This window comes from Tupaia chinensis, unplaced genomic scaffold, assembly GCF_000334495.1.
Source record: "Tupaia chinensis unplaced genomic scaffold, TupChi_1.0 Scaffold141320_1, whole genome shotgun sequence".
In the NCBI taxonomy this organism is placed as follows: domain Eukaryota; kingdom Metazoa; phylum Chordata; class Mammalia; order Scandentia; family Tupaiidae; genus Tupaia; species Tupaia belangeri.
In genome coordinates, this window is record NW_006201183.1 from 131,353 (window position 1) to 143,762 (window position 12,410).

General features: G+C 45.0%; 1 protein-coding gene across 1 annotated transcript in view; it reads right to left on the bottom strand.

Annotated features, from left to right (window-relative positions):
* Nucleotides 1-10,029: 10,029 nt before the first annotated feature.
* The window catches only part of MAEL (maelstrom spermatogenic transposon silencer), a 35,480-nt gene continuing 33,099 nt past the window's right edge, over nt 10,030-12,410 (bottom strand). Inside the window, exons 11-12 of the mRNA XM_006163053.2 lie at nt 11,287-11,362; nt 10,030-10,474 (exon numbers count right to left, since the gene is read on the bottom strand). Coding sequence (XP_006163115.1) covers nt 10,287-10,474; nt 11,287-11,362 — 264 coding nt within the window. The 3' untranslated portion in view covers nt 10,030-10,286. The remainder of the gene's footprint in view (nt 10,475-11,286; nt 11,363-12,410) is intronic.

The following is a 12,410-nucleotide window of genomic DNA, read 5'->3' on the forward strand; positions in this document are numbered from 1 at the left end:
TCTAGTTCTGCATTCTGAAGAGACCCACACACAGCTCCTGCCTGTAGTCAGGTTCCCGAAGGCCGACTTCAGGTTCAATAATCTCTAGAAAGACTCATGGAAATTGGCAAAACATTATCTCGTGGTGACATTCATTGCAGTGAGGGAATACAGAGCAAAATCAGCCCTGGAAACCACAGAATGAAAGAGACATCTCAACGAATATGTATCCCAGTTCAGACTATCAAAGTATAAAGCAAAGAACAAAAAGAATTATATGAAGGAGTTTTTAAAAGCTTATTTGCTTCTTCCATGAGAGAGACAGAGAGAACTCTCCAATTAAGTGTGGTCATGCTGCAATACTTTTTCTTCCATTTCTCCATCCTGTTTCGGATTTGGGGCATAAATGCACATGTACCACTCTGTTTTATAAGCCATTGGGGCCAGGATTCAAACCGCTAGTGCCATGTGCATAGGGCTTAGTCCTATGACAAAAACTCTCTCTCTCTCTGGTTAGCACACATGCCATAAGGCAAAAATCTCTTAAATTTTTTTCTATATATCAAAAAGTAAAAACAACAACAAAAATAAAAGCCCTGTATCAAATAACAAGATGGCCCCAGTAATGTGGCTGAAAAAAAGAACGAGGTCAAAGCTCATTCATTCATCCATCTGTTCACACTCAACCAATATTTGTCAGTCATCTTTTCTGTGCTGGACAATATAAAAACAGCAATGAATCAAAGAGGAAGAAAAATTGCCTACCCCACGGGACTTTCATTTGAGTGATGAGAAAGGCAATTATAAGTGTTTGAATGAGTAAGTTAATTAATGAATCAAATGAATAAATAGCTATGAAACAGACAAATCTGACCTTGGGAAAAGGCGGAGTTTGGGAGAAAAATTGGGTTAAACCATTCCTTTGCTGCAGGAGATATTAAAGACTTATGGTTAAGCTATAATTAAAATGGCAAAAATGCATATGAATTGAATAGAACGGGAAGTCAGGAATTAGACCTAAATCTACATAGAAATTTATTATATAGAAAAGCAACATTTTGAAGTTAATGTGGATTATTTAATAAGTGGTCTGGGCAAACTGGTGGACTATCTGGAAAAAAATACAATCTGAATCCATACGGTCTTCAAAAGCTCATAGAACATGCATATTATGAAAACCTATGCATGGATTTTGAATTGTTTTTGCACCAAGACAAACTCATCCTTTGATTCTGTTTTTACATAAACTTTCTGAAGTCCCTTTGTGTCTCATACTGTCACGAGGATACAGTTCAGACAGAAGAAAACTTAAAATACGAAACATCAAAATTCTGTCAGGTCTCCGGGAAAGGCATGATGTATTCTCCTATGCAAAATGTCCTCACTTTTCTGACCACCCAGTAAGAGCAGCAAACATGGCATGCGTGTCCTTCTTCTCAAATTGGGTCATCCCTTTCTCATTACATTATAAAGCCGCAAACACAGAGCATGTATTAATCTGAGCAACATTAACACTTCAGCATAGCCAAAGCCGCAGCTGGGATAAACGTGGGACGCGTCGCAGATAAAGGGCTTCTACGAATCGAGATACAATGACCCAGTGGCACCACAGACAAGGATGGAGCCGTTCACGTGGAAGGAAGTATCAAGTACTCTTTTTTTTTTTTTTAGAAGATTTTTGCTATAGGGCGTGTGCGCTTGCCAGACAGAGACAGAAAGTGAGAAATCACCCCCCGGGGGGGTGGCCACGCCACAATCCCCTCTCCTCCATTCTCCTCTCGGGATCTTGGGCACGCACGCACACGCACCCGGCGTGAGTTTTAAGTCACTGGATCTGGGACGCGAACCGCGGTCAACTACGTGGGAGTCCAGCGACATGGCCATTACGCTAACTGCTGGTCCCAGTATCAAGTACTCTTAAGCACAGGAAACACCCTCTGCCTCCGTGGTAAATCTGAGGCCGGCTGCGGTGGTACACGCTTGCTGACACTGCTACCCTGTGTATAGGCTAGGACCACAGGAGGGGCATGGCCCCACCTCTTGGCCCGACCTAAAAGCCAAGCACAGCAGCACGCACCCTTAACACCAGCAACTTGGGAGACTGAGGCAGGAGGTCACGAGCTCCAGGCTGGCCTGGGCAACCACTGCTTGCAACCACGCAGCCACCAAAGTCCTAAACTCTCGCGAAACACCACGCCTCCCCCTATAATAGAGACTATAAAAAAGACCCTCCCTGCTACGAGGTGTGAACCTGCTCAGGTCTTGCTCCGGGCATTCTCACAGGAGAGTAAACCTAGCTTCTGCTTAGATTCCTGCCTCTGGGAGTTCTTTTACCACCGCGCCTGGGCCCCACTGCAGAGGGTGCTATTGCTGGGATTCAGGGTACACTACTCTACAACTACGGTGTCTCTGCATCTGAGAAGACAGCGGCAGCGGGAAGGTCACTCTGCTCTCCCCATCCAGGTCAGAAACCCTGGTAGATTTTCTGGCTTTCTCGGACTACCACTCTGCATCAGATCCACCTGAAAGTTACTTAGATTTAACGGCTCAGTCAGCGTTTCATTTCCTAATGGAGGCATCCATGTTGTTAGAACTTACACATTTGTAAGCTTTTCTCTTTTTCTCTGTTGTTATAGGGCCTGAGCCATGAACCTGACACAAGTAGAAGACATTTTTGTCACATTACCATTTCTATTTTTTTTTTAGAAGTTTTTGCTATAGGGCACGTGTGCTCGCCAGCCAAAGAGAGACAGAGAGACAGAAAGCGAGAAGTCACCCCCCAGGGGGGACGGCCACGCCGCAATCCCTTCTCCTCCATTCTCCTCTCAGGATCTTGGGCATGCATGCACACACGCCTGGCATGAGTTTAAGCCACCAGGTCCGGGATGCGAACCGGCCGACTACATGGGAGTCCAGCGACACAGCCATTACACTAACTGCTGGTCCACCATCTCTATTTTTTGTAAGAAGTAACAGGCATATATAAGTGTGCATGACTGGCATGTTTCTGTAGGTGTAAAACACTGGGAAGGTGCCCAAGAAACTGGCCACGTTGGTTGCCTAGAGAAAGGAATCGAATACGTGAGGTCAGTGGTGTCATGCCGAAGGGTTACTGCATATCCTTTGTATCTTTCGGATCTGAGCCACACAAATGCCAGACCTACTACACACAGTGGTCGTTATACTGAGAAAGAATGACATGGGGCCAGCAAGTGGTTAGGTGCTGGACTCCCATGTGGCTGACTGCGGTTCGAGTCCCAGGTTTGACGGTTTACTTTCTCACTTTCCTTTTCTTTCCCTCTCTGATGAGTGTACATGCCCTATAGCAAATTGAAAACTAGTAATAATAAATTTTAAAAATTAACAAGGAATACCTTTTGCTCCTGAAGTTGGAGAGACAAAATATGCTTATGATAGACGCTGAATTAGTACAGAGCAGACAGCAACAAGTGTCCTAAAAGAGGCAGAGACGGATGGCACTCGGGCGTGGCCACGGAGATAGGGCTGCTGGGCACGGAGGCAGGGGCGTGCTGGCCCTTTGTTTCAGTGTACATCTAACTGGGACGGGCGTTCCGATATCCAAGATCATCGTATTCATGGGTCACATTTAGCAGTGCTGTGACTTCAGAATAAGTTGGGTGTATTTTTTTTTTGTCATTGTTGTTAAAAGCAGGTGTTAGAAAGTCAGAAGAGTTCTGAATGTGCATTGTCAACACCTGGGATGTCAAGGGTCTAATGGCTCTAGTTAAACGCTTTTTAAGTGCTCACCACCCTCCTTCCTGACCTGTTCGCTGGTGCAGTAGCCGTTTAACACCACCGTGTGCTCGCCAGTAGGAGACAGAAAATGCACGTTATTTTTAGCCAGTTCTAGTGCAAGTGTGTAGATGCTTTCTGGTCTCTGCTGCCTTTCAGCTCCTGGGAAGCCAAATTTATTTAAATTGCCATCCTCGTCTCTCATTGCAAATGGGGAAATGGGCTTTTTAGCTCTTTCAAACTGATGTGGTGGTTGAGTAAAATTCCCAAGTGGCATCCACAGGGGGTGACCTGGAAGTTTCAATGTTGTTTTTTTTTTTTTTTTAAGCTAAGTAAGGACGCAGTTTCAACTCAGCAATCGATAAAGATAGCTAATATATAATATACCAATGAAGAACACAGAACCTTTCTTCCTTTTTCTTTTCTTTTGTTTGAGAGAATTTTTGCTATGTGTGTGCGCTTGCCGGAGAGACAGAGAGACAGAAAGTGAGAAATCACCCTCCAGAGAGATGGCCACGCTGCAAACCTTTCTCCTTCATTCTCTTCTTGGGATTTTGGGCACGCATGCACACGTGGCCTGTGTGAGTTTTAAGTCGCCAGGGACTCGAACTGTGGTAGACTACGTGGGAGTCCAGTGACATAACCATTACACCATCTGCTGCTGGCCCCACTGCCTTAATATTTTAAAACAGAAGAAAAGTCTCAGGTAACTCCTTCACTCCAGTGCTACCGTAGCAACTGGCAGTCTCTCTCAGAAAGGCTGAGACTGGTCCTGCAGCCTAGTGGTTAGAAGATGGTACATGCTTGAAAAACATGCCGGGACGAGGGCACACAGGCCCCAAGTCTCAGTAGGGTGCAGAGATGGAAGAGAACGTGCATGGTCACGCCCCACTGGTCGGGGTGCTTCCCTCTCCCTCTCTTTTGCAAGCCCACATGCCCTCTGGCAATTAAAAAAAATGACGATACTACCGAGAGAAAGAAACTCTGTATGTCACCGTTTTATTGCCCTGGGTCACCAAAAGCCTCTACTGGAATTTCTTTCATCGTACGTTTAAATGTGATATTAGACTGTGTGTGTGTGGCCCTGACTTCCCGGGGCGATGGCTATCTGACTACCCGTGCCTAAACAGTACTCGTGTTTCACTTTCCCTGGTCTCCTGTGCTCAACTGCAGTCCTGAAATGTTCAATAGAAACTTCCAGAAATAGGGGGAAAGTGAGAAATCACCCCAAGGGGAAGGGCACGCTGCAGTCCCTTCTCCTTCAGTCTCCTCTCAGGATTTTGGGCATGCACATGCGTGTGTGCGCACACACACACACACACACACACACACAGTGTTTTTTTCAAGTGCAGGGTCCATGACTAGAATCACAATCAGCCATGTGGGAATCCTGTGCCTTAACCACCATGCCACCTGCTGGCCCATGGTCCATTTTGTTTGTTTTTTAACCGTTGTGCTCTGACTAGCATAACAAAACCTCATGCCACCCCAGTGTCCTGCCTGGACGTGAACCATCCCTTCCCCAGTGTACCCACGCTGTATACCCTGCAGTCACATCATGGCCCTCTTGGTTATCACCCTAGGGTGAACCATTTCTGTATTATGTTTAAAAGTCCTTAAGATCTCTATGTCAAAGATGTCATTCTTTTTATTAAACGACTTAAAATGTTCCATTTCACATTTAAATCTTCAAATCTAAGAATTCTTTGTTGTGACCAGGGTGGGAATGGGGCCCAATTTCAATTTTTACCTTTTGCATTTACCCGTTATTGCTGGACAACTTTCTGTCTAGTCCTATTATTCTGAAATGGCACCTGTCAGGTAGCACGCTGCAGTCCCTTCTCCTTCAGTCTCCTCTCAGGATTTTGGGCATGCACATGCGTGTGTGCGCACACACACACACACACACACACACACAGTGTTTTTTTCAAGTGCAGGGTCCATGACTAGAATCACAATCAGCCATGTGGGAATCCTGTGCCTTAACCACCATGCCACCTGCTGGCCCATGGTCCATTTTGTTTGTTTTTTAACCGTTGTGCTCTGACTAGCATAACAAAACCTCATGCCACCCCAGTGTCCTGCCTGGACGTGAACCATCCCTTCCCCAGTGTACCCACGCTGTATACCCTGCAGTCACATCATGGCCCTCTTGGTTATCACCCTAGGGTGAACCATTTCTGTATTATGTTTAAAAGTCCTTAAGATCTCTATGTCAAAGATGTCATTCTTTTTATTAAACGACTTAAAATGTTCCATTTCACATTTAAATCTTCAAATCTAAGAATTCTTTGTTGTGACCAGGGTGGGAATGGGGCCCAATTTCAATTTTTACCTTTTGCATTTACCCGTTATTGCTGGACAACTTTCTGTCTAGTCCTATTATTCTGAAATGGCACCTGTCAGGTACATTTCCATAGTGGTATGGGCCTTTGCATCTGCTCTATTGGTGGGCCTGCCTGTCCTTACCTTGGCTCCTCACAATCTTGGTTGTCATAGTCAGTTGGAGACTGGTGGGCACCCTCCACTGTCACCATGCTCCTCTTCTGTGAAGTCCCTTGAAAACAAGGTCAGCATGTTGACTGCAATTGAATTGAATTTACAGGTCAGTCCAAGGGGAACGACAATCTTTGTAATAAGGAGTCTATCCATAAACAGGAATCTCTACTAATTCAGGTCTTTATTAATGGTTTTCACTAGTTTTATCATTTTGGGGGGGGCAGGGGGAGAAGTTTTTGCTGTAAGGCACGTGCCCTCGCCAGAAAGATAGAGACAGAAAGCGAGAAATCACCCCTCCAAGGGGGATGGCCACGCCACAATCCCTTCTCCATCCTCCTCTCAGGATCCTGAGCGCAAACACATGCGCCCAGTGTAGGTTTAAGCCACAGGGTCTGGGACTTGAATTGCGGTCGCCTACATGAGAGTCCAGTGACATAGCCATTGCACTATCTGCTGCTGCCCTAGTTTTATAATGTTGACATGCTTTGTACTTTCGTCAGATTTACCCTTAAGAACTATCAAGGTTTTGCTATTATAAACTCTCTTTAAAAAATTGTTTTCAGTTAAACTGTTGCTGACATATAGAAATGCATTCAAGTTTTTATACTGAACTGATAGGGAACTATTTCTAATCGAGCTATTTCTCATCAATAACTGTAGATTCTTTGGAATCTAGTTTTCTTGGATGTAGACAAGTATATCTGTGAATGACAATCATTTCTTTCCAAATATCATGCATTAGTTTTCATTATGTTGTATGCTTACTACATACAATATACCGAAACTCCAGTACAATGCTGAACAGCAGCAGCAATGCCAGGCAGTTTGGGGTCTTGTCCTTAAAGTTTAAGGACAAGAACTAAGAATATTTGCTATAGAATTTTTGAAGATGCCTTTCATCAGGTTAAGGAAGTTTCAAATATTTTTCTGATAGAATTAGATGGCTCAGGAGTTTTTACCATGAGTAGGTGTTAAATGTTGACCTGCACCTATGTACCTACGTGGCTGGAGAAAAAAATGCTCACACACTGACTGGCCTCACCTTACACTCTTGGCCACTTATGCCAGGTGCACCCTTAATACTGCCAGGCTGCCGTGCTACCCATCCAGTCGGCTCCCTCTCCTGTTCTGGGCGATGATCTCATCTTCTCCCCTAGCCGCAACCCTCAAACCCTTCTCCTTCCTTACCCTGGATCGCAGGTGCTGCTCCAGGCCCTGCACACACATACCCTCAGGGACCGCGTCCAGTAGGATGCAATCATAACCTCATTCCCTCACTGGCCACTGCCCACACTGTCATCACTGTTGTTCTGGGAGCGAAACTCCTCCAAGATGCTGTCTGCACCTCCTGTGGTCGATGAAGTCGTCAGGATTTCCCATCACTCCACAGCAACTGCCCTCATTGGTGAGTTCCTGGCCCTCCTCTTACTTGACCAGAACAGCGTTTGACAGAAGCACTCCTGTCCTCGTCCTCGTGGGTAACTTCCACCTGATCTCCCTGACTGCATGCTGAGCTTTTTCTGTCATTGTTTAATCTGAAATCCACTATTTGCAGTAATTCAATGACTTTCATTATATTTAGATTTGTGTAACCATCACCACAGCTTAACACTTCCTCCCACAAAGAGCTGTCATGCCCATCTGCAGTGAAGCTCCAGGCCCACCCCACTGTGCAAATAGTTAGGCCCTGTGCTAGGGAGTGGGCTCCCACATGGGCGACCGTGTTCAAATCCCAGCCCTGATGGGTGTGTGTGCCCAGGATCCTGGCAGGATGGAGAAAAGGAAGAAACAGGATTTCCGCAGGATCAAGACCTGTTGATGGTGGCGTGGGGATGTGTCTTCTTGCTAGTGTACATACATGCTCTTCTGCATTAAAAGAAAAACACGACAAATCTGTTCCCACCTCACGTATTTCTAAGTAACTGACCTACCTTCAGGGAACTTCACATTTCAGTACCAAATTAATTCGTAAAAGAATTATTTTATTTAACTTTATTTTAATTTTACCATAGAGGAAGGGAGGGAGGGGAGGGAGGGGAGAAAAGGGAGAGGGAGGGAGGGAGGGAGGGAGGAAGGGAGCTGCTGCCAGGTCCAGGACTTGAACATGTTTGGCCATGTAGGAGTCCAGCGCCTTTAACTGCCATGCCACCTGCTGGCCCCAGTACGTTAATTTTACGTTTTTCTTGGTAGGAAGGAGGCCTTGGCTCCCTCCTGTGTGAACAGTGAGGCCTCTGAGCATGTTCTGTGCACCTTAGTTACTCCACAGTGAGAGAATTCCTCTGAGCACCGGAGTCAGCCAGAATGCAAACGGGAGGCCTGTCAGCCTATCTGGCCTCACGTGCTCTGGCCCAGCAGAGTCAGCTTTCAGCTAGGAAGAAGAGCTGGCGTCTGGTTCCAATTCAGTCTCATTAGTGTCTTGCCCTTGAGTGCTTCTGTGACGTGTAGGTAACAGAGATCACACGAGATAGGATAAAAATGGCTCCTCAATTGTAAAGCAGTGTAGTTTGCCAGCCGTATAATCTGTCTCTAGTCGTTCTGCCCGTAAATTAGCAACATCTACTAACCTCAGCTATGATTAACAGTGGATCTGCATACTCTTTCTGAAAATAAATCCCTGGGGCCTACTGAATTGCTTTAAGGTTGACATATAGCTTAGAAATATAACCAACAGTATTACTAAAAATTTTAAAAAACATCAACAATTAACACAAGATTAAATTCAGGTAACACAGAACAGGACCTTAAATATCCAGTCATGAGTCTGAATTACAATTTTAGATCTTCCCTCCTCTTTAGTCTATACAATTATGCTGATTTTTAGGAAAACTAGAATAGCTCAGAAAGACTAGATCTGAGGTTTAGGAAAATCTTCTATTAGAGGGCAAGCCAGTAACATGGTGGTTGAGGTGGCTGGATCCCACATAGCCGACCATGTGGTTCAAATCTTAGACCCGGTAGTTTGAAAAACAGGCCAAGCATGAGTGCCCGAAATCCCGAGAATGGAGAGTGACGAAGAGTTCACAGTACAGCCACCTCCTGGGGTGGGAGGGTGCCTTCTCACTTCTCTCTCTCTCCCTCTCTTGGGTGAGTGCATGTGCCCTGTAGCAAATTTAAAAAGAAAAAAGAGAAGTCTGCTGTTAGAAAACACAATATACAAACGTGCAGTCTATGAGTAGTTTCCTGTCCAAAGTCTGGTACCGGAACTAGATGAAAGGGAGACGGAGGACAGCGTGGTGTGCTCGGACCATGGTCTCTGAAGGGAGAGGCCCAGACTGGAACGCTGTCCCCACCACTGCTATCGCAGTCCCAGCTATGCTTCCATGGCAGGGGGCTGCTGCACCTGTTCTCACCCTCCGGAGTCATACAACTTCCCAGGAAGAAAGCACGAGCCAGATGAAGGCAGAGCCAGGACGAATGCTGACTCAGTCTGCTGCTGACTCAGTACACGCAGAGCTCTGTGGCCCAATGGTTTGACCGGCAATCACTACCGACAATATGATTTCGGTAAATTCCATCATCTGTTCACTTCGGCTTCTCATCCTTCAAATGACTCCTTTTGCCAAAGTAAGCTTATGTCAAAGTATTTTTCAGCAGAAAACTGAATTTTTGCTAAAAGCTAGTTTTCTTAGTTAAAAGCCTAAAGATCTCTAGTGTATGAAGGCTCTTGTTTCATAATGGAAATAAGCACATTAGTGCAGGTTTATAACCTTTCATAACAGATACTAACGACTTTAATTACAGGGGAAATTATTAATTCATAACACTCCCAAAAGCACAACTCTGAAAATGTCTGTTTTGTCCTTAAAATATTCAAAACTTTAATGCCATACCCATCATACAGTCAGGAAGTAGAAAAATCACTCAAGGAAAATAAAAAAACAAAATGTCACGATCTTCGCCAACCACAATTATTTTTACTCTATGAAACAGGATTTCCTTACAAATGAAGGAGTTTCCACGTTAGTGACATTTATCATTGATGTGCTTTTAATATGGCTGTAGTCAGAAGGGAAGGTGGGCATGTTATCTTCCCAGAAACTGAGGAAGTGCCGTCATTAGGATAAGGAAGAGAAGGATTTATACCCATCCTTCTGTGCCACGTAAGGAGAGGGAGGGGCCTCGCAGCTGGAGAGCCTGTGGCCTCTGCTGGAGGAGCTGGAGATGCTCTCAAGTAAGCGTGTGATCCCTCGCCCCCGGACGCCGCCACTCTGGCCAGCAAGTTTCACCCCAGATGGGTAGTCACCTGGAATAGTTAAAACACAAGAAATACAGAAATTCTATCATTTTATTATAGAGCGATGCCTCAATTAACTGATTCTATCCTACTGAAGGTTTCTCATTAAATCAGAACTACATGGATCGTGTTTAGGAGATAGTCTTTTTTTTTTAATCTTAGTCCGAGGGCTAAACATACATACAGTTGCCAAAGACAGAGAAAAAGAGAGGGAGAAAGTAACCCCAGTGGGGTATGGTCATTGCAATCCCTTCTCTATCTCTTCCCCTTGTTGGGATTTTGGACAAGCATGTACCCATGCCCAGCGAGTCTCAAGTCACTGGGGCTGAGGTTTGAACTGTGGCTGGCCATGTGGCATCCAGCACCCTTAACCACCAGGTTACAGGGCTAGCTCAGGAAAGAGATTCGTAAAGGCAAAAGGCTAAACAAGCATGTTTTATTTTGTTTTTAGGCCAGAAAATGTTAACTGAAGTTCTACAGGCACTATTTGTAATTTCCTGTCACTAGCGTCTACAGTTTCTCACCTCCCAAAAGACACTGTCAAATCAAAACTATAACTATGGCCATGAGAAAAAGAGGTTTTTAAGACCCTTGAACAAAAAGTCAAAAATCAATGATTGAGAATTAAGTTACACTGCACAAAATTTATACAGCCAAAATGTTTAAGGTGCTAATCCCAAATAAAACCCCCAATTCAACAAGCTTCTAGATCCCAAAGATAACCCAGAAGCATCTGTTTAAGTACCACACCCTGGGATCTTATTACGCTTTAAGGCACTAACCTCCTTAACTCATATTCTTACAAAGCACAAGATACTTACCAGCAGGTGTGTCTGATCTTTGTTCCTGATTAGAAGAACTGAAATGACAGAACCCTGGCCTCTCAACCCTCAGTTTCTGCAGATAATAGGAAAATACCAAGGGGGAAAAAAAAAGTTTATTTCTTATCAGTTTGGATGATCTACTTCAATTTTAAACTACCATATATAGTTTTTAAGCCAGAGGATATATACACATTAGGGAAATGGGGTGGGGGACTAGAATGCCCTCCTGCCCCATAGGGAATGGTCACACTGCAATCCATTCTCCTCCATTTCTCCCTCCTTTGGAATTTTGGGCATGCACACGTGTGCCTGGTGTGTATTTCAAATCACCAGGTCTGGGACTTGAACTATGTGATCAGCCATGTGGGATCTAGTGCCCTTAACCATTATGCTATGGGCTGGCCCTGTACTTCTTAAAATATGCAAATAAAACTCAAATACTGGGACCAGCAAATAGAGTAATGGTTACATTGCTGGACTCCCATACAGTGAACTATGGTTTGAATCCTGGACCCGGCAGCTTAAAACTCATGCCAGGTAAGTTTGCGTGTGTGCCCAAAATCCCAAGAGGACAATGGAGAAGGGAGTGTGGTGTGGCCATCCCCCATGGAGGGTCATTCCTTGCTTTCTGTATCTCTGTCTCTATGTCTCTGGTGAGTGCATGTGTATTACAGCAAAAATATCTCTTAAAAATACTTTTCAATGTCTGATCCACTTCTGCTGCAAAGGGGCGGTGAGGAAGTGTAGACTTTGGCAGGGAATTAGCAATTACAGGGTTAAGAGATTGCGTTGTTTTTAAAAGCATGAGATTATACCACATTTGTCTGCTGATGAGATTCTTCAGGAGAGAGGGAGACCCTAAAGGTACAAGGAAGAGAGGAGTCACTGAGGACTGGAGCCATTCCTTAGACGCAGAGCGCAGAACCTCAACATTCATTTGGAAATACAATTCAGTTCCTAAGCCAGGCGTAAAAGCAGAGTACAGCTGGTGCTCACAGATGCGATGGAATGGGCATGTGAGATCGATTCTGTTGGCTTGTCTTCTCTCAGGGAAGTAGGCGGCACGGACATCGGCTAGGGCAGGGGCAGGGGCAGGGGCAGGGAAGAGGTGGCGGAAGTGT